Source organism: Lates calcarifer, linkage group LG10, assembly GCF_001640805.2.
Source record: "Lates calcarifer isolate ASB-BC8 linkage group LG10, TLL_Latcal_v3, whole genome shotgun sequence".
NCBI classification, from domain to species: Eukaryota; Metazoa; Chordata; class Actinopteri; family Centropomidae; genus Lates; species Lates calcarifer.
This window is the reverse complement of record NC_066842.1, coordinates 23,956,080-23,978,569: the sequence shown is the minus strand read 5'-3', so window position 1 is coordinate 23,978,569 and position 22,490 is coordinate 23,956,080. Positions and strand designations below refer to the sequence as shown.

At 38.0% G+C, this 22,490-nt stretch overlaps 1 protein-coding gene across 5 annotated transcripts in view; it reads right to left on the bottom strand.

Moving 5' to 3' along the window:
- Positions 1-4,570: 4,570 nt before the first annotated feature.
- si:ch211-266k8.4 (TBC1 domain family member 10B) overlaps positions 4,571-22,490 on the bottom strand; it is an 81,952-nt gene continuing 64,032 nt past the window's right edge. For 2 of the 5 annotated variants that reach the window (XM_018704175.2, XM_018704177.2), the window contains one exon: positions 4,571-6,394. Coding sequence is in view for 4 of the 5 variants with exons in the window: in XM_018704177.2 (XP_018559693.1) it covers positions 6,371-6,394 (24 nt within the window). In the remaining variant the exon portion in view is untranslated. Of the gene's footprint in view, positions 6,395-11,744; positions 13,159-22,490 lie in introns of those variants that run through there. The other 3 variants (XM_018704176.2, XM_018704178.2, XM_018704174.2) reach the window with 3 other exon arrangements.

The window sequence follows — 22,490 nt, the reverse complement described above, 5'->3', positions numbered from 1 at the left end:
GTGGGAATCATTTCCTTGAATTTAACTACTGCATTATCAGAAATATTTCTAGTCAGGATGTTTTTTGCTGATAATACATAATCCAGCAATATGTATTCGAAAGTGATTAAGAAGTGGTCTGATAGAACGGGATTCTGTGGGAAGACTGTTACATGTTCAATGTCAATACCATAAGCTAAAACAAGGTCGAGAGTGTGACTGAAACAGTGAGTGGGTTTATTTACACACTGAGAGAAGCCAATACAGTCTAATAGTGAGGAGAATGCAGTGCTAAGGCTGTCATTGTTGACATCAACATGAATATTGAAGTCGCCTACAATAATAACTTTATCTGTTTTAAGAACCAAACTCGACAGGAACTCTGAAAATTCAGACAGAATCGAGTATGGACAGAGACGTACTACAACAAATAAATGCTTAATGTTTCCACTTGGTGGACAGACTAAGAACAAGACTTTCATGATTATATTGAGTTTAGTTTAGTTATTAATAAAGTGAGTTGAATGCTGCGACTCCACCTCCACGCAGTGTCTCGGATGTGAGTATTATATGACTTTGATTCATTCAGCTAACATACTCATCCTGACACAGCAGGTTCAGTCAGACAGATAGATCAGATGTGATCTGATATCAATCATTTACTAGTACAGCTTGATGAGAGAGATCTGATATTGAGTAATCAGCATTTATTTTATTTTGCTGAACATTTGAGGTGGATGTGCTGATTTTTATTAGGTTATTGTGACTAACTCCTCTTTTGTTGATCTTCGATTTAGTTAATTTAAATGGTCGGGGGGCAGACACAGTCTCTATGGGGTAATGGAGGGGTGACTGCTCTAAAGGAGGTACAGAGAAGCATGTAAGACTGCAGCTCTGTCTCCTGGCCTGAACTCTGGATTGTCAGGGCTTTGGTTTCCTAATAAACTCTGTCAGATTTCTAGATATGAGAGATGCTCCATCAAAAGTGGAATGAATGCCGTCTCTCCTAACCAGACCAGGTCTCCCCCAGAAGCTCTTCCAATGATCTACAAAGCCCACCTCGTTTTCTGGACACCACCTCGACAGCCAGCGGTTGAGTGAAGACATGCGTCTGTACATGTCATCACTGGTCAGATTGGGCAGGGGACCAGAGAAAACTACGGTGTCCGACATGGTCTTTGCAAATGTGCTCACCGAGTCAATATTAACTTTAGTGACCTCCTGACTGGCGTAGTCGGGTGTCATTAGCGCCGACGTGAATAACAATTTTATTGTATCTACGCTTATCCTTAGCCAGCAGCTTTAAATAAGATTCAATGTCGCCCGCTCTGGCCCCGGGAATCACATTTAACTATGGTCGCTGGAGTCGCTATCTTCACGTTCCGCAAAATGGAGTCTCCAATCACCAGAGTTGGCTCCTCAGCGGGTGTGTCGCTGAGCGGGGAGTATCTGTTTGAAACGTGAACTGGGTGGTGGTCGGCAGTGGGCTGCTGCTTACGACTCCGCCTGTCCTTACGAACAGTCACCCAGCTAGCCTGCTTTCCCGGCTGCTCGGGAACTGCCGGGGGAATGCTAACAGGAGCTATGCTAGGCTGCTCCGCACCGGCTACAGGGGGCTGTTTAGCACTAGCTGCTGAATTAGTTTCCATGGTGCGGAGCCAGGACTCTAATTCACTAAGCCTCGCCTCGAGTACAGCAAACAGACTACATTTATTATACATACCATTATCATTAAACGAGGCAGAGGAGTAACTGAACATCTGACACGCAGAGCAAGAGAAGGCAGGAGAGGGAGAAGGAGAGCGAGAGGCCATGGCTGAGAGTTCAGCTAAATCAGTAGCAGAAGATAGCGTGAACTCGATAAAGTACCACACAGAAAGTGGAGAAAGTTGGTGATTTAGCAACTACTGTTACTGTGAAAGTGCAGATTAAATTGGTGATAGAGTCACAGAAGTAATGTCGGTAAAAAGAAAGTATCTAGTCTGAGACAGGTATACACCAAACGATGATCTCCAAACACCGGTAACCGGAAGTGACGGAATACGCTTACCGTAGTACGTCAGCACGTCAGGCTAAGTGACATATACCAAATGCCTCTTCCGTCTCTGTCTCCTCTTCTGTCTCTCTCTGCAGGTATTTCTGCCTCTGGAGCTGTAGAGTCTGATCTGTGATGACAAGTCTCCTGCTGCTCCTACAACTCCACTCAACACCTGCTGCTAGAATTAGAAATGACTTATACTGCTATTAGTTGTGTTGCTGTGTTAGCAGTTAATACTTTATCATTTATACTTTATCATTTTATACGCTACCCGTGTTATGGGTAGCATCTGCCTTAACCCAAGGCAGATGGCCGCCCACCCTTGAGTCCGGTTCTGCTCGAGGTTTCTGCCTCTTAAAGGAAGTTTTTCCTTGCCACTGTCTCCTAGTGCTGCTCATGGTGGATCTGCTGGGTCTCTCTCTGTAAATACCTACTTTTAAAGAGTACGGTCTAGACCTGCTCTATATGAAAAGTGCCTTGAGATGACTGTTGTTGTGATATGGCGCTATATAAATAAAATTGAATTGAATTGAAAAATAAAAATTGAATGATGTTCAGTGCAATCCAGCAATTATTTCCAAAGTACTATGGCTGATATTTGTAGTTTCATACATTTTCACATAATGTTTTTTAACAAGCCCAGAGAACAGGTGTGTACTTGCTGTGTTTCGTTAATGCTGCCATTCCTCAAATGAATGCTGAGGGCAAATGACTGCCAGGGGCAATTCAAATAATTTTTCCAATTAAAACAGTTGGCAACACTGTATTCGATTAATGTAGGTGGAGAAAGCAACAAGATCATAGGAGCAAGCTTTTCCAGTTATGATAAAGTGAGCCGCCTTTTATGAACGTGGGCAAAAGCACCCAATTTCAGTTTGGTAACACTGGATTCAGCGTATGTTGTGTGTCACAAATGAGTGATGGATTGACAGTAAATGTTTTTTCAGTGACTGGAACGACTCAAAGTCAAAGTCTGTCAAATGTATCAAAATGGTGTTTGCATTTATTTGCTTGGTATGACAATATTCCCTCCTGCCTGACACGCCTGGAGACTAAAATACATCAAGACTTGTTTGTGAACTCTGACTGAGTTTGTAGTCTAAGTGTGACATTATTTAAAACTTCAACATGTTGTTAGCTGTATATCACACTGCTTCACTAAGGCCTCTACACTACTGACATCTCTGTTTCTTCTTCAACAGATTCCTGTATTAATGTTGAATGACATTCTTTGATTTTCAGGGGCTGACACCAAACACCAACACTCTGTCTGTCTGCTGTCTGTCAATTTCAACAAAACATTTCAGTCTTTTTTTTGGGATGACATTTCTTTTTTACAAACAACAACTCAATGTAGGATTCCACTCATTCCTAACTATTACTGAAACAATGATAACGGTATTAACAATCCATTTATTTAATGTGAAGGTTATAAAACTAAAAAGTTCAAAATAAAATAAATAATATGAGCTTTAAAAAACTTAAATGAGTTTTAAAAGATTTTCCTGCTCGGTAGGAAACCACATTATTTTCATGTCACTTTGATTGATCGTAATGACTAAGACACTTCTACTGAGCACTCTTCTTTTGTTGTTTGGCCAACAGATTTGGAACTGTCCCAACCATTTTGGGACATGATGCTTATTTGCTATCTTTTTGAGAGTGAGATGAGAAGCTTCAAATCGGCCTTATGCCTGTGTGTCAAGTATGGAGATGATGCCAGGATGTTGTTAGCCTAGCTTAGCATAAAAGCTAATGCAGGGGGGAACTGCCAGCTTGAAAAGCTGACATTTTGGCAGAATGTACTTTATTTCTTTAATTCTCTACCATTCAATGAGCAGAAATGTAAAAAATAAATAAAAGAAAACAGTGGTTTAATTAAAGAATTCACAATGAATATAATTTTTCCATTTACCATCATTTCTCTGCAGCATCTTCAGCTTTATCATGGGTTATTAGATACAGTTAGTGTTATGTTAGTTAATACAACACCTATCTCCATCTAAATCCACAAATTGCTGTTTGGGTAAGAAGTAAAGAAACAATATACATTGTGCTAATTTGTTAGACATATTTTGTAGCCATGCTGGTGGCTGAAATATCAGAACATTCATGTCTCCATCATGAAGAATTTTAATCAATTTGGTTATCCCTTAATTTTCACATGGTGCCAAAATTTTGATATAACCAGTAATTTGGTTTATGTTTAAATACCTGCTAAGCTAATTACATTCCCTTTGACTTCAACTGTACTTAGTGTTTTGTGCTGATGAGCAAATGTTAGCGTTGCCATTTTGAGCATTTTAGCATACTGGTATTTAGCTCACAACATAGCTACGATCACTGTAGACTCTAACAGGGCTTTGATTCCAAATTCTTCAGTGCTTTTGTGCATCTCTGAATTCCCTGTTCACGGTAAAAAAAAAAAAAAAAAAAAAAAAAGACATGGCAGAAAAACAAGATAGCATGAAAATATTTTAACAATGACTGTTACTATATATATATATATATATATATATATTATATATATATATATATATATAGTGTCTTTTTTTCATAGGGAGTGTGAGAGGAGTGTGAGAGCACATGATAAACAAGACAAATGTGACACTGTGATTTATAGAGGAGGAGGAGGGAGTCAGACGTTTATGAACTTGATGAGCTGGTTCTGTTCTGCTTTATTCAGTCACTTCAATAAACTCTCAGGCTCTGTTCCTGCACTTGTCTGCCAGTCAATTAAAGCAAATGCTAGCAGGGAGGGCGGAGACATGGACAATATTTTACAAAAGAAGCTCAATCAGACAGACAGAGCAGCAGTGGTGACGTGACACAAACTAAAAAACTCCAAAGCCAAACAAAGAGTGTCTAAGTTCTATCAGTCTGTGTGAGATAAAATTAAATTAAATAAAAAATAAAAAATAAAAAAAACCTGTAGGTTATTAGATTTCTTATATTTGAACTATTTGTTTCTTGCTGTCATTGTAATATAAAGTGCTGTATCAAAATTGTCAAGTGTGACTTGACCGCTGTTATAGTTCTTGACTGTAAGAGTGGAACTGACTTTGTGTAATTAAAAAATGTGTATGTATATGAGTTTAATGCTCAGACCTCCGATTATTGAGCACGGTCAAATCTGTAAATTGTATCATATAGTCGAATGAAACTAAGACTAAAAGGTTGTCTCTTATAGGATGTGTAAGAAATCTGTGGAAAACCATATTTATTTTACTTTGAAAATAACTATAAACTTCAGTACTTGATTCATTTTCTGAATAAGCACTTACAATGACTGAAGTGAAACGAAACTAGCAGCATTAAAAGATACATTTTCTTATTTTCTTAAATTAACAGTGTGTTGTCCTTTCTATCAGTACTGTCCAACCTCAACTCAAAACTCATCTGTTTAAGATTGTCTACTCACTTTAAGCATTCTCACTGCAACCTCGGCATCCTACATTTCTTTTCTTTTCTGTTAATTTTATCCATCATTGCTGTCTTATTGTACAATGTCCTTGAGTGGCCAGAAAGGTGCTTATAATTAAAATGTATTATTATTATTATTATTATTATTAACCTCCCTCTGTCCCTGGCAACTGGCACCAAGCCCTTGCTTCTCCTGAAAAATTCAGTCTTTTAAGCTCAATTCAATTTGACATTTTTAAGAGGCTTGAAGCACAGACACTATCTTACAAATATGTCCAAAGATACTTATGTTGACTTTTCAAAATGTGCACATAGCTGTAGTGTCTGTATGGTTTATATTTCCATATACACTCACACCAGAGTTTTGAGCAAATGTTACACAGAGTAGCGAGTGAGTATGTTGGATTTTTTATTATTATTATTATTTGTTTTTTAAAACCTTTTTGAAACTTTTTTTTAGAGTTGGTGCAATTTTGAGTATTTACAACAGCAGAACAGTGTATGTGGGATTGACTAAATGACTGTGTGTGCTCATAGCAATGAAAGGACATGTTGCCCAGTGCAATGGTGTGGCTCGCTGATGCCTTTTAATGGATTTTGGACAACAATAGAACTGTATGATTAAGATGCATCAGACTTTAGATACACAGACAGCTCTTGTTAGTAGGATCGACTAGACGCTGATCTGGTCTTTTACTGAAATTTGTTGGCAATAAGAAAAATATACATTAAGGCAAACATTAAGAAATAAAATTTGCACTCCATCTGTCCTCTAGCAGGATTTAGAGGCTCATCCAACAGCTTGTGAAATTGTTCCTCCATCTGAGTGCCGCAGAAAAACAGCAGCAAAGGAAATTTAGTTTGGGTGGTAATGTAAGCTAAGGGTTCTCTGATTAGTCTGGTCATGTGTCAAAGGTAGAGGGAACACAATCAGATGAAGTGCTGGTGCATCATCTGTTGGAAAAATGAGATGAAAGAAGCATGTTAGAAATCTGACATCAAACATGAGAACAATTTATCTGATGTTGACCTGACATCACAACCATCACAGAGGAAGTGCACTCATCTATTTTAGTTGTTAGTTTTCCAGATGGGCAGGGCTGGGTCAAGTGAATAGTGCACATTACCATCAGGCTAATAGAGAGGAACAGATTTGTGATGCAAAAAAATCAAATGCTGAGGCTTTCAGATGTTTGCCTTATGTTGGGACTCTCTCTTTGAAAGTAGAAAGTACTTCTTATAAAAACTGCCCATAGCAAGGTCATATCAAGAGCTGCCAGTTCACTGTTGGCAGAGGTTTCAAATGCTGTGAGAGCCACAAATAAAATTCAGTTAATCTCCATTGTATTGCATATCTTAAAACCTCAGCATTTATATCCAAAATTATCTGCATGGCTCGGCACTAGAGTTAAAGGATAACGTCTAGGATTTTTGAACCTGGGCCTTATTTTTCTATGTTTTCTGGATATAAATGATTGACAAGGAAAGGGGTTGCTACAAAGACAGACCTTTCTAAGATCTGATTACGTTACAGCAGCTGTATTTTTAGTGGTTCCAGGGACACTGTTCTTGCTCAGTATAGGACCGAGTGCAAAGATTTTTGTCACTATCAATCATTTACACCTAAATATGTAGTTATTTTTTAAGACCCTCAAATACTAATACCAGTGCATTTTACTTTTAGAGTGTAATTCCATTTGTGTTTGCACTGATCTATTGCTTGTTTGGTATTGCCTTTCAATCAAAAATGTAGATGTAAACCAGAATTTTTGTCCTCATCTGATTTGATGTAAATGTTCAAACTATCTTTTCTAGTTTGAACTGACACATACAAATATCTGCCTTGAAATTCAGTCAAGCTGTGAGAATATCTGTGGCTCTGATTGCAAAAATAATTAGACTAGTGTGTTTCAGTGTGTTTCTAGCTGTGTTCGGGTTTGGTGAGGTTGTCCCTGCACTGGTCAGAGTTGTAATGGCAGGTATAGGTGCTGCACTCCACCCAGTGCAGTAATGTGAACCAGAGGTCAACACACACACTGCTTGAAGCTGCCTTGACCTCATGTTCCTCATGCCTGTCAATGCCAAACAGATCTGCCAGTGTCAGGGTCTTTTTTAAACAGTCAAGAGAATGACACTCACCAGATCTGTGAATGCTTATGTGTGAGAGGTATTCTGTGGAGAACAGTGACTACACCAGAAAAGATAGCATGACATCCTTTTCTCACCAGATTCAGATTGACAAACACTCCCACTGACAGAGGTAACAGGTTACAGCGTTGTGTGTATGTATGTGTGTGTGTGTGTGTGTGTGTGAACACTAAAACAAGTTCCCACAGATGGGTGGCACTGGGGCTGAGTGCCAACAACTTGTCAGTCATATTTCACTGGAATTAGAGACAGGTGCATTCTTATCTGTCTTACACTTTGTGAAACCCATACACATACACATACATATATCCTTGCATACCCAAATACCTTAACATTAACCAGCACAAATGAATGCCTAACCCTTACCAGAACCTTAGCCTAAACCTAGTTCTAACCCTAAACCTTAAGTCTTAACTTGGTTTTAGGTTTCCCCTGGGCTAAATGTAGTCATGCAATATTAAGATATGAACTTATACATACTATAAAATGAACAAAAAAGCTGTCAGTTATTTTATCTTACCTTAGTATTGTATGTATGTATGTATTTGATGCTTAGTATTGGGTATTGTTGAATTTAGGAAATATGCCTCTAATGAAAAGAAATGTCTGTAAATCTCTTCTTAATGTTTATTTATTTATTTTTTGCTGTCATGTCACAGTGTAACGTGGGCTAAAGGAAATTTGATACGATAAGATTAGAAGCAGCATAGGGTTGAAAGAATGCAAATCAGATTTGAGATTAATAGATTTTGAAGGAAGAAGGAAAACCACAGCTATCTCTGGTGATTTTATTTGATTTTAATCACAAATTTAGAGTGGATCTATACCTTGAAATTGTGGCACTGAGGTGTCATAAAACAGGCTGCTCTGGGCAGCAAAACAAGCTAAGAGGGTGGTTCTCAAATTATGACACAGCTCTATGAATGATTTTACAAATAAAGCTAAATCGAGCAGCGGCAAAGCTACAAATCTGGAAAGGCATGCCGTGAGTATGTGTGTGTGTGTGAGAGAGAGAATGGCCAGGCGATAGGGCGAATGGCACACAGGATGCTCACTCTGACTCCAGCCTCATCATCATGGTCACTGACAGATAAATAGAGGGAAACAGATGCTGCCGTTCTCTTTCCTGTCTGCCACTTCCTATTACCTCTACAGCATGTGTATTTACATAAGACGCATGTGAGTGTGTAATACATTTTGACTTTCCATTTCTGCTCTCGTCAGCAGCTGGAAATGTTTGTGTGTGTGAAAGGTTGAGCCAGACCCTATTTTCCTGTTTCCATTTTTTTATTCCTAGTTTTCATCAGCTAAGCCAAATGTGTTTATGTGATGATTCTGACATGATGATGAATTATTTCTCCCTTTTTTACTGGAAGCAGGTCATCCATGCACCATACTCTTAAATCTGACTAGTGGTTGTACAGTAATTAGATTTTTTTGCCTATTCCTTTTATCTTAATAGACCAGGAGCAAGTTGCATCAGCTGCCTTGTTTAAACATAACCTTGTTATAATGTAATTGTTAATGAAGTGGAGATTTATGCATCACTAAATTAAAATGGGTTGCACCACACAAATTAGATCTTACATAGAGATGTATTACGAAGAACTCTGCTTAGTCTGAAGCACACACATATCTCTCCATGTATGCAGATATCAAAAACAAAGTCACACCTACTTAAAGACAGATTTGGAAAACACTTTGGATTTCGGTATTTACACTTTAATCCCAGTCACATTCAGTTACCTCCAACAATTTGGGGGTGGGTTGTTCCCTTGTCTCAGTGTGGGTTAGATTGGGATAATATCAGTTTCGTCCCTAAGGTTTCAGTTGACAATTTGGTCCATACGGGTTAGATTGCTGTTGGGAGTGGATGTGGTTAACCTCTGCCAAAAGAGGAGCTCTGTCCAATCATTTCTCCGGTGTTACTCTTTTTCTCCTGTTTTCACAAGTTTTAATGCATTGATAATTCTAATGCTGAGAGGGTTAGCACCATAGTTACAAATTGAACTTGTGTTTAACCTCTGTCTTTTACTAGCTACCCTCAATATCATGTTTTTAATGGGACTCTCTTCCTCTTTCCCCTGGAATGAAAGAATGTGATGGTAGATTAGCTCAGCAGGCAGAATGTTAGGGAACAGGAGGCAATCATTACCTCAGGTTCCTGTCCAGCTATGGATAGAAACCTTTTTGAATACCTCTCACTTTGAATTTCCTCCTGTCCACAAGTGGAATGGTTTAATTATTTCCCAGTCATATATTTGAACTAACTGCCAGTCTCTTTTTCTTGAACTGATAAGGCATATTAAGTTAAGAATGTAACTGACAAAGGCGAAATAAACAGCATTTCCTGTTCATGATACTGTAAAGAATGTAAACTGGACTCTGCAGAAAGGCTGAAATTTAATATCAGGATGTAGCTTAATTATTTATTATTATTATTTGGTGCACAGTGGAAATTCAAAATAATTAACTGAAAACTCAATCATGCAATTTAATCTCTTGGATACTTTTGGGTACACTATTCAAATGTATATGGTTTCCTTTTTTGAAAATCTCAGGTCATTTTAAGTGTTGGAACTTGAAATCGGTCACTCAACTTCTTTCTCTTTTTTAGATCTGAGAATGAGTTCAAAATGAACTTCAGAAATGCATATACAGTTTTTTGTTTTTGAATAATGGGCACTTTCTATAAATAACGACACCTGAAATATGCTACTAAGGAAATTCATAAATACTGATACATAGATAGATACTGCAAATGGTTAGTAAAATAATAATTTATTCATCATTAAAGTTTAAATAAAATTTGCTTCTCTGGGATGCAGAGATGGACCTTTTCATTACAGACTAAGATTTTCATATATATATCACTTCCAGACTTCATTGACAAAAACAGTAATCTTACCAAGCAGAACATGGGAGTTGCTGGAATACCGCTGCTTTGGTAGTTTGTTTGCTAGTAGTTTGTGTTATTGTGTGGCACTTTTATTTATGAAAAGGAAAGAAACTAACCAGTCAAGGCAGTGGTATTCCAGCAGCTCACTGTTGTCATTGGAATCTGGTAGTGATATGTAGCAATGTTTCTGATTAAACAAAATGAAAGCTCTGTCTCCGTGAGAATACTTTCCATTGTGTTGTCAGACACTTACAACAACCTGAGCCTATCAGTGACAAAAACAAGCACTTTAGTGGACGTACGTTGACATGGACAAATGCCAAGTTTTTATGTGAACCATCACAAAGGCAAATCTCACTGAATATCACTGAAAATAGACTCCTGTAGATCATTATGCCTTATAAAAACAGACAGGAACAACAACAACAAAAAACAGGTGGGTGTGCTTGATTTGTTTGGTGTGTTTTTTTGATGTTAACCTCTTAAAATAAGTACATGCAGAGTAACAGTATATTTAGGGACAAAGGAAACGTGAGTAAAACATCTGAATGTTAATATTTAACTGAATATTAACATGTATGAAAGAGTTTTGTTTCATATAATCCTTGCCTTAAATAGATTCAGGTTCCTGTGAAAATACACTGAAACTATGCAGGCTAACTGAACAGAGGTATGGACCCCTCTGTCTACCCCCACCTTTCTGGCCAGGTTGTGCAGATTGACTTTGATCCTGAACTACCAGTTCAAACCATTACAAGGTCAGAGTCCACTCTGTGCATTCCACAGCTTTTAATAGATTACTACAGAAATATCTCACACTGAAAAGAGAGATAAGGGATGAGCAAAATACTGAATTAAAAGGGAAGGAAAGTTGTAGGAAGGGGACAAAAACGTTCCCATAACTTGTTCCTTCATCAGCGTCACCTGCTCTTTTAACAACCTGTAGTGTCACTGAGCCAAGTATCAGCGTGTTCTTGTTTCAGCCCACACCCTTCCTCCATCTGCTGCAAATCTAGTTAACTGTGTTTTTTCTCCTGGCATGGCAGATTAATATCAGCACTAAATCAAGCTCTCCTGTCATGATACTGCAGACGAGTGTTAATGAACGGAGAGAAACCTGAATTTCCAGGTAATAAATATATAGAGGGGGCAGTTTGAATATAATGCTTCAACATAAGCAGTGACAGTACAGTATATCTCTTCTAACCTATGTCAACACTAAGAAATCATTAATACTACTGTGTTCAGATAGAATAGAGAGTGAAGTCATTGGGCTGAACTGACCAGAATGTCCAATTTGAAAAAGAAAATTTCAAGACTTTGTGTTCCTATTTCATAAACACACAGAGATGAGAGGGAAAAGGAGAAAGACTGGAAAACAAAGGAACTGGAGTTCTTGGTGAGTTCTGAGATCAGTCAGTTATTATTTTATTTGTGTCTTCAATTTGTGCATAAAAATGCCAGAAATTTCAGGGAAAAAATTCTTACTGGCTTGCTGAAAAGTTGGGTGTGTTGTTAAAAACAATGCAACAAAGTGCAATTGAAACAGAGAAATAATCCTGCATGAAGCATACGACTTAAATCTCATCAGCTGATGGAGTTCACCTTGTGGTCATAGTATGCAGATATTCAAATTTCTGAAGGTCTTCTCGACCATGTTGTCATGTCAGTTTTTGATTTGGTTTCCAAATTAAAAGTCACATCATGCAATTACTTCAAGTATGGGTTGGGATTTCTTATATTACATCAGTCCCAGGACATGTTAGCATGAACATGGCAACATGGAAGTACTGAAAAAGAAAAAAGAAAAAAAAATCCACCATGACCTCCTCCATAATATGTTGTAAGGAGCTTTGAATTTCAATAAATGTTTTAACTCAATTAAGATGTATCAAACTGTCAGCATTCTCTAGCTGTGACTAATTTGACTTAAGTTCCAACCCTGACTCAGGATAATTACATGATATGTGTGTGGTTTTGGAAGCCTGATGAAAAACTGACTCATTATACAGAAACACAAACAGACATACACACAGGGACGTTGCTGCAAAGCAACTCCACAGTCCAGGACAGACGTCTTTCTAAATAAAAAAGTCCCCGTGAAAAAGTCAAATATTAACATTTAATTAGTGTAAACTATGTAAGATAATAAAAACACAGCCATTCTCTTTTATTAGTAGGTCAAGTGGAGAAATAGAGAGCACAAAGTACTATCAAATTGATTTGGGTCTACATGCACATGTGTGTGTTCGCACGCACACACACGTGCACACACAGTATACAATTGAAAACAATCAGCAGGTTTCGGATTCTATCAGAAATGTGGCTTTACAGCTCTACATAACCTAATCTATACATTCTGGTTCACTTCAGATGATTTGTAGCTTAAATCCATACAGGTTTGCACAGGTGTTTTTGAGGTCCCCACATGACCTGTGCAGTGATTTAATTTGGGCTTTCATATGAACTAATTACTTATCTAGTTCCCAGGCCAAACATGATCACCTGATTCACATAACTAACTAGAGTAGTTTCATGTTTAATGTAAACATGTAGTGGATTTTATCCTTTCACTTGTTCCATCATGTCCCTCTCTCTCCAGGGTCAGATCAGCGTTGACTCTCTGCCATTCCTCAATGGGACACTGATCTGATGTCTGGATGACAACTCCCTGAAAGAGGAACACAGGTAGGAGGACAAAAAAATGAATTGCCTCAGGGAAGTAATACAGGACAAATCCAAGACTCAATAGTTAGGACCTAATCTGCTGGAAGGCTGATTCTTGATATTGGACAACACAGTAACAGCAACTTGACCAAAATCTAAACTCAAAGTCCATTTTATCCTCATTCTAGTTCTCATTGAATCCAGGGGATTCTTAACATATCACTTTGTGTAATTTAATTAAAAACCAAGATTCACATTCTCAGGAACTCATATTTTGCTAATCTGCCAAAACCAATTAAATCTAGATGTTCTCCAGTCCTAATAAATCACAAAGATTTGTGAACACACTCTTATGCTACCTAACTGATTCCATCAGTAAGAAAAATGCAATGCAATGCAATGTGGAGTAACATATTAAATCCTGAAAGAAGACACACATATACTCAATATACTTGGGTCAGAACACACAAAAGCTCTGAAATATCTCTGATGCCACCTGTCTCACCTTCTTCTGTTTCTCTTCCTGGGGGATTGTACATTTTTCACACAAAAACACTCCACAGCTGAACAGCTGCTGTGCCTCTTAGGTGGAAAACAGGCACAGTTCCTATTCCTAGATGTGAGACATATACTTGACTATTTTCTAAAAGCTTTAATTGTGAGGCTTGCAGAATTCTGATTCTGACCATGTGAGATTATAAACCTGGTAAATTCAGCAAACATTTTCCATAATATTACACACATGTGACAGCTTTTTTGGACTCTTTAGTGTCAAATGTAGTGTTACTCTGTGTGGTCGACCACTTAAAGCACAGCCGGCCTTCATTCCACATGACATAAACACCACTTCAGTTCCATGGATTAAAATGTTTGACTTAGATTGTGGTGTGAAAGAGAGATATGAGTGTGTCTGTGGGAGTATGTTTCTTTTTGAGTGTGTGTTTGATTGTGTTAGTGTTGTTTGGCCTGATTTTCTTTGTGTGTTGGAGTCAATGTGTGTGTATATGTGTACAGTGATTACCCTGAGCAGGTTAGCTACGGTGGCTTAGCCGCATGTGGCTGGAGACAGACTGAACCTGATGGTAAACAGCTATTCACTGTGGCCAGCTCTCAGTCTGGCTATCCTACAATACAAGCCTATGGAAGTAATTCAGTGGAAGAATTGACACAATGGTAATGGTGCTCCTTGACACTGGCCCCACTACACAAGCCTATGGCCAAGTCTGCCATTGCCACTAAGCAGCGCATCTGTTGAGTAACCAGTGAGATGGGCCCATGCTATTCAGTCCACAGCCTACATATGGCTCAAACAAAAACACAAAACGACCAGTAGAATAATGCACAACCTGCCACCCACATACAAGTGCTACTAAACAAGAGCAAATGATAGACATCTTTGTCACTGCCACAAAGAAGTGGTCTTACACAATCACTGGGGCAGGACCTCCATAAATAATGACCTGTTTAGTGTACACATAACACTACTGGCATAATGCAGGAGCTGTGTACCTGAACTTCCATCCATCCATTATCTACACCACGGGTTACGGGGAGGCTAGAGCCTATCCCAATATGACCTTGGGAGAGAGGCAGGGTACGCCCAAAAAATGAATTGCCTCAGGGAAGTAATACAGGACAAATCCAAGACTCAATAGTTAGGACCTAATCTGCTGGAAGGCTGATTCTTGATATTGGATAACACAGTAACAGCAACTTGACCAAAATCTAAACTCAAAGTCCATTTTATCCTCATTCTAGTTCTCATTGAATCCAGGGGATTCTTAACATATCACTTTGTGTAATTTAATTAAAAACCAAGATTCACATTCTCAGGAACTCATATTTTGCTAATCTGCCAAAACCAATTAAATCCAGATGTTCTCCAGTCCTAATAAATCACAAAGATTTGTGAACACACTCTTATGCTACCTAACTGATTCCATCAGTAAGAAAAATGCAATGCAATGCAATGTGGAGTAACATATTGCATTGCAGTCAATCACACTGGCAGTCAATTGCAGGGCCAAAAAAACCATTCACACTCATTCACACCTATGGGCAATTTAGAGTCACCAGTTAACCTGCATGTCTGTAGACTGTGGGAGGAAGCTGGAGTACCCAGAGAGAACCTTAAACCAGGACTTAAACCATACCTGAACTTATAAAAGCAAAATCCATTTGTCCATGTAATCATCTATCTTTAATCTCCATTCATATAGACTCAGCTGGCCTGCTGCACATTGAGTGACAAAAAAACTCTGTATGTTACGCCAACGATTAATCAGCATCAATCAATGCTAAGTGTTTTAATTGAACACTGTCTCTATTTTTCATAGTTCTTTTAAGAAAGTTTCTTAGGAAATTGTAAGGAAATTATGGACCAATAGAACATTACCAATTTAAAAAAAACTAAAAAAAACACTTGAGGAGTTTTGAAGATATTGTCCACTGATTAGTTTCTGGGCTGTGACAACATTTGATAATAATCAAAGACCAAAGACACAGTTCAGCTTTTGCTCTACTGAGGTTAAAGCCACAGTTCCTGTCTGCTATGCATCTGTCAAAAACATCCTCAACAATGAAGATGGTATCATTCATGTCTATCAGGGGCCCTTGAACTACAAGTGAGCACACTGAACTCTCTTGACATGTTGGAGCCTGACAAAGTTATACAACCTCAACTGGCCCCACATTTGTCACTGTTGTAGAGCTCACAACACAGTACTTTGCCCCTGTCATACGAAATCGCTTAATTAATATTGTTTCCATTTATAAAGGGGCCATAAAGGAATACTAAAACATTTAGACTGGGTGTCAAGTTAGGACCATACTATAGGGGGTGGGAATAATTTAGACTGAGGTGGCTGAGTAACATAGTCTCTCCCACACACACACACACACACACACACACACACACACACACAGAGGCTTGCACACCTGCACACACACACTCAGTCTATTGTGAGCCTGGTACAGTAATGGGAAAGTGTTAGCCAGGTAACATCAGTCAGGTGAACTGAGCTCATGTTGCCTCTGTTTCTTCTGCTTCTGTGTCAGAGTGTATACATACATATATCCAGGTTATATTAAAATAAATGGTTACACGCACAAAAGATGTACAGCAGCACATCAGACACAATCACAGACACACATCATTCATAATTTAAATTCAATTACACTGTAAGGAGAGGAGGTAATGTGATGTAAGGTTATGAGGCCATAATGTCCTGTACCAGTAAAAGTATTTCCTTTAAACTGACTCAGCGAATCACACAAACCAGGCTCAGTGACTCAGCTCTTTCTGCCATAACTTAGTTCTTAGCACAGAGTTGCAATGGTGATACCTGACACCAGTGGCCAATTCAGAACCAAAATGTAACTGCAGTATGGCACTATCCACTGCAAGCCTGCCCATGCCTCACTGGGATAGGACTGCAGATATTATTTCAATTATTGATCAATCAGTTGATTTTAATAAGTGGAGTAATTGTTGAGTCTGTAATATTTCCAAAGATAGTGAAAAATACCACAATACAAATACTAACATACAGGTTAACAATGCCCAGGATGATGTCTGCAATGTGCCTGTCCTGTCAGAATGGCAGAATAATGAGACATCTAGTTTACAATGAAGTGAGTTTACAGCCATGCTAGCAGTTCTGTGAGGCTGATTTTGCAGATCTTGGGATATTCAGACCAAAACCAGCTGACTGAAATTTCCATTAGAGTCACCCCACTAACATGGCTAAAAAGCAGCAAAGCCTCATATTTGTCACACCTGGAAGCACAAACAATTTTACTTAATAAATCACATCAATTATCAATACTAATTATCAACATTACATATTGGTTTTCAAAGGTTATTTATTCATTTCAAGCCACTTTCCCCTTGAGGTGTACTGTATACACTGTCTAAACCTTTAAAAAACAAGACATTGGTTAGCAATATCACCTAGATACTTGAAGGCAAAAAGACAATGCAGAAGAATGAGTTTTACATCATCTTTTTAAGATCTAATTTTTCAAGCGAGAATCTCTGTATATTAATAGAAAACAGAGGCTAATTTGACCCCAAGTACTGTCAAACATGTGTCACAACAAATGAAGGAGAAAAGGTGAGGGCTGAACACAAACATCTTCCTCCTTCTGTGAGAGGGGGAAGGGCGCTGGAAAGGAAAACGACTGGGAAAGAGAAGAAAGAGGAGGAGAGCCTTGTTTGATGTTTTGTCAAAGCTTTCCGACCTTGCCTGTGTTTTTATTTATGTCCATCTGACAACTTAGTGAAGAACTCCTTTCCCAAATAAACACAATAGACTCAGTCATTCACCACAAAACCTTTACAACCCAATCTCCCTCATCCTGTCCTCAGCAGGTGTTCACAGTAAGACACAGCACATATTAGATACAATCTTAAATATGGGCCATAGGAAGTACGGGGAAGTTACTAAAGACTTGTAGAATGACAGTTCATTTAATGCAAGTGAAATATAGATCAGGGTTAGAGTTGGTCTCTGACACTGTCTGCTGTCCCTTAACAGGATCTCCTTTCCTGTGTTATATCTTCAGGCCTGGCTTGTTCAAGTTTAGTTTTGCGTTCCTTACTGCTGCCACCCTTGGAGCCACAGGGCAGTGTTTTATCAGATTCTTACAAAAACACAAGGAGATGAGGGCATTTGGAGCATATTCTCTTCTGTCTTTTCCCACTTCCTTTCCTACATGGACTACTGAGGTCTGAGGGGAATTCCTGTATTATTACAGTGGGTAAACAAAGAGGTGATCTTTTGGTAAAATCAAATCTCTTTGCTGATCAGTTTTGCTTGTCACATACATGTATAAATCACTTATCTTTTTTTCATTGGATTTTCCATTGATAATATTTGTGATTTTGTAGTTGGTGCTTTGTCTGTTGAGTCACTGTTGCAGTTGATGGGAATACCAACCTGCAGTTGTTCTGTTTAATGCAAACAAACTTGCTCTTGTTACTGCCACAAACACAAGACATCATATTAGAAACAAGACAACTAGTCTACAACTAGAGCCACACCAATAGCATGGCTACAAATATTTGAAATTTATTTGTCATTTAAGAAGGGTTACAATGCTAATTCTCACCCACCATTCAGCAAGTCAGATCATTCTACCATCTTCCTCATACCAGAATATAAACAAAGCTCATGTGGAGATGAGAGAGGTCAGGTGTTGGACTACCTTATCAGAGGCTATACTGCAACATGTCCTGAGCGATGTTGATGGGAATATGTTCCAAAGCAACTCTGACATCATCAGTGAATTTACAGAAGTAGTGAGTCTTCATGGTGGACGCCAAGGTGGCTGTGGTCTAGACCGAGGGCTGCAAACTTCTCCGTCAGACAAACTTGAGGTTTTGTGACAAGACAATCATGACTATTTGAATTTTCAGCTGATAAAATAAGCATATAAGGACAACTACTTTAGTGATAATGTAAAAAAAAAGTTAGTTAATGAGATATTTACTAATTACACAGATGGTGAATATAAACAAAAATACTTTACGGAATACTTTAAGTACTTTGTTAGATATATTGCTATAAGGAGAAGTAAGGAGTTAAAAGGCCTTGAAAGTAAAACAGAGTCTAACCTGTAAAACAGAATAAATATCCTGCTATCTCAGCATTTCTGCTGAGGAGGAACTGGAATTGAATGGGATACAACTGAATATAGATCAAATTCCAGCTACTTTTTTGCTTTTGAAAAAAAAAGGCACAATAAAGTAACTAGCTGCACTTAATATTAGAACTCAGATTACTTTGTCTCTTTGTTTACCTTAAATTTAAATTTAAGATCATTTTAAATTTATCTTCATGATATATTTGTACACCTCTGAATTCAATGACTGCACCCCCCCCCAGTAAAATAAGGAAGCCTATCCCTGCTGGTGAGAAAGACCTAAAAATACACTATTGAATGTAAGTGTCTTACAGAATGTTGTTTGGTATTGGAACAACTTTTATAGATACTATTGATATGTTCTATAAAGGAATCAATAGCTCTGTGGTTGTTAACTTCAAAACCTCCCATAGATTTGATAGAAAATGCGACATCACACAAGGTTGCACTAACACACCCTTTTTATTTATTTTAGTTGGTGAATTATTAACCCTAAATATTGTATATGATTGAGAGTTTGAAGGCATCTCTATACCTAATAGAGAAATAAGAATTTCACAACTAGCTGATGACACAGCTATTTTCTTAAAAGACAAATATCAGTTGCTGAAAGGTACTGACTTAGTTGAGCACTTTTCACTAACTTCAGGTTTAAAGCTCAATGTATCTAAATGTGAGTTATTACACATACATAACTGTGAAGATACATTAATGTAAAATATTCCTGTCAAGAACACAGTTAAGTCAAAATCACATTTGGAGAAAATAAACTGGGAGAAAACATGGCTTTTACCTAGTACATTTCATAATTTCAAACATAGCATTTTCTCTAATCTCTATTTAGTGGATGTTGATAACCATGCTGATGAAACATCTTTCCATTTATTCTTTCAGCATATAATAATATCTTTCAATACTACTAATATAACTCAGTTTTACTCTTAAAGATATGATTTGTGATTTGATTTTTGTACTTTTGACCTTGAAGGCTTTCCATTCAGCTGTAATAAAGACAGTGAGGTGTGGTTCATTCATGGTTCCTGTTAGCTTTTGTTCACCTTCCTAGATAAACAGCAAGGCGTAGGCAAAAGCTGTCATTCACTTTGGCTGTACCTCCGCCTTGAGGCTGACCCCCTCACTGTAAACCTTAACCCTTAGAACTCTCTGTGCAAATAATAAGGATTTACTCCAAGTGATCATGTTTGAATTAATTGTTATAAAGAGCATAAAACTTGTAGAAGCAACACTGTAGAAGACCTACAGTGCAGCATGTGGTTACCTTGTTTTTTAACTTTATACTACAAACTGCAGTTGATGTATAAGCAGAAACTAAATGAAATTAAGCTCAGCCAGAGTTTTAACAGTTAATTCACTTCTGCTATTGTATTTCTCTTGCAAACCTTTGGGGCTTAGGGTTGTCACTCTCTCAAAGTTATAGAGTGTGTGTGTTTCCATAGGGCTTGAGGCGGACTCTTTGATCAAGCAAACACCATGGTATGGGATATCATTGTGAGTATTGCCTTTTTAATTGGTGTGTGACCTGCAGAATTTTATCATTCACATGAGTAAAGCCTGCTGGAGTTGCAGTCAGCTTAAACATGCCAAACAAGAGCCAGGCATCACTGGGAAATCTGGAGTGATGTCATGAATGATTAAGATTAACGTGGTGTTGTGTGTCAAGGGAACAGTGCTCAACACAAAGTGGAGAGCACAAATGCATATTTGCTGAAATCTTAAAAAATTAACTGAAGACAAAATAGGGCAGCGATGATGCAGACTGTTATCAATTAAACCATTAAGTCATATTTTACAACAGGTGAGCACGACATGATTAATGCTTACTTGTTTTATGTCATAGGAATAACAAGCAAGTTGAAACTGGACATAAGCAATTTTGTAGAGGGTACATCTGTTGTGTCTGTGACATTACGCAACTAGCTTGAAGAACAATGTGTACAACAGTGTTTTATTGTAATTAAATTGCAGGTGCAATAGAGACAATTACACCCTGCCTTTGTGACTTGTGACTGAAAACACAAAAACATGAGACAAAGAAAGTAGTAGCTTGTGTTTCTGGGCAGAAACAACCTTTTCATTCAGAGCAAATCCCAATCACACACATGTTGTTTTTCTCCATACATATTTGAAACAGTGGCTAAGATCTTAATGTAATACAACCTGAAAAAGTTGAGAGACAAACTATGTAAAGAATTTTGACTTCATTCCACAACAACAGACACAGCAAATTGAAATGAGTGATTAGACATTATTCAGGCATGCTAACTGGCCAGCTGCATAACGGAATGACAATAATACTATGCAGGCCAGAATATACACTCAGATTCCTGGTTTTAAGGTGCATCTAGCTGGGTGGAAGCATCAGCATACATTATGCTTCTCCACCATTTATCCAGCCTTTTCCTTTAATTTGTCACCCATATGTATGACACAAGGACAAAGTATTGCCAGCATATTATTGCTTTTTATGACCTTTTATGTTAAACTACTGTACATTCAACAGTGATTAAAGCAGTGCTTGATTTGTTTATGGTTGTTAGGGAAATTAAGGTGTCATTTGACTCACAGTGGTCTAACCACAACACTGCAAGGCTCCCACTGTCCCTTTATTTCTTTAAATAGAACGAGCTGTGTGTGTTTGATCCGTCATCCATCCTGTATCCTCACTACCCTGTTATATAACACCACTACACCTGCATCTTAACTATTCCCTGAACAATGGCAGAGGTGGAGTGTGTGTGTGTGTGTGTGTGTGTGTGTGTGTGTGTGTGTAGTATATCCATGCATGTGCTTGTGATTGCCTGAATGAGTTAAAATTATTCATGTATATGGCCATAACCTGCTTTTATTTTGCACTGTGTTTCATCACATGAAGCATGCATAACTCAAAGGCACATCAGCACACACATGAACAACCAGATTATAAAAACACATGATCTCATACTGAATGTTGCTGATGTTAATATGAACTGAAAGTGTGCACATGTAGATAAAATGTGTACACAGACACATTTCCCCAGGGAGAGGAGATGAGAGGTGAGTACAGGACAGAAGAGAGGCTCTCACACTTCTGAACATACAGCCAATAACACCAGCGGATCAGATGACAAGCTTCAGCTAACAGACACTAAATACACACAAGCTCATTATGCACAGACTTGGATCACTTTTATGTGATTTTTTTTTAAAGCCATACACTTCTCACCGGCTGCAGGGCTCACATATGTTCTGCTGCTCTAACATGGTAAAAACTATGGCTCTAATTGTGTTATTGACTTTGTTAATATCTGTGCACAGGAATTAACTTGTATTGGTGTCTTTACGCACCAGACCAAACAACTACTCAACCTTGGAGCTTTGCCCAGCTGAACAGACAGACACACACACACACACACACACACACACACACACACACACACACACACACACACACACATACACACGTTTGTAACACATAACAACTTCTCAAATACAAACTATCAAAGCAAACAAAAATAAAAAGAATTCCTTTAACATACTTTAACAAGTGAGTCTTGTCATGGTTAGATTTCATTAAGGAACCTGACACATACCAGTTCTGTGAAAAGATGCCAGAGAAACAGTATGAGTGTGTTTCTGTGTGTCTGAAGTTTGTTTTCATCCAAATATTAACACAAATCTTTACAAAATTAG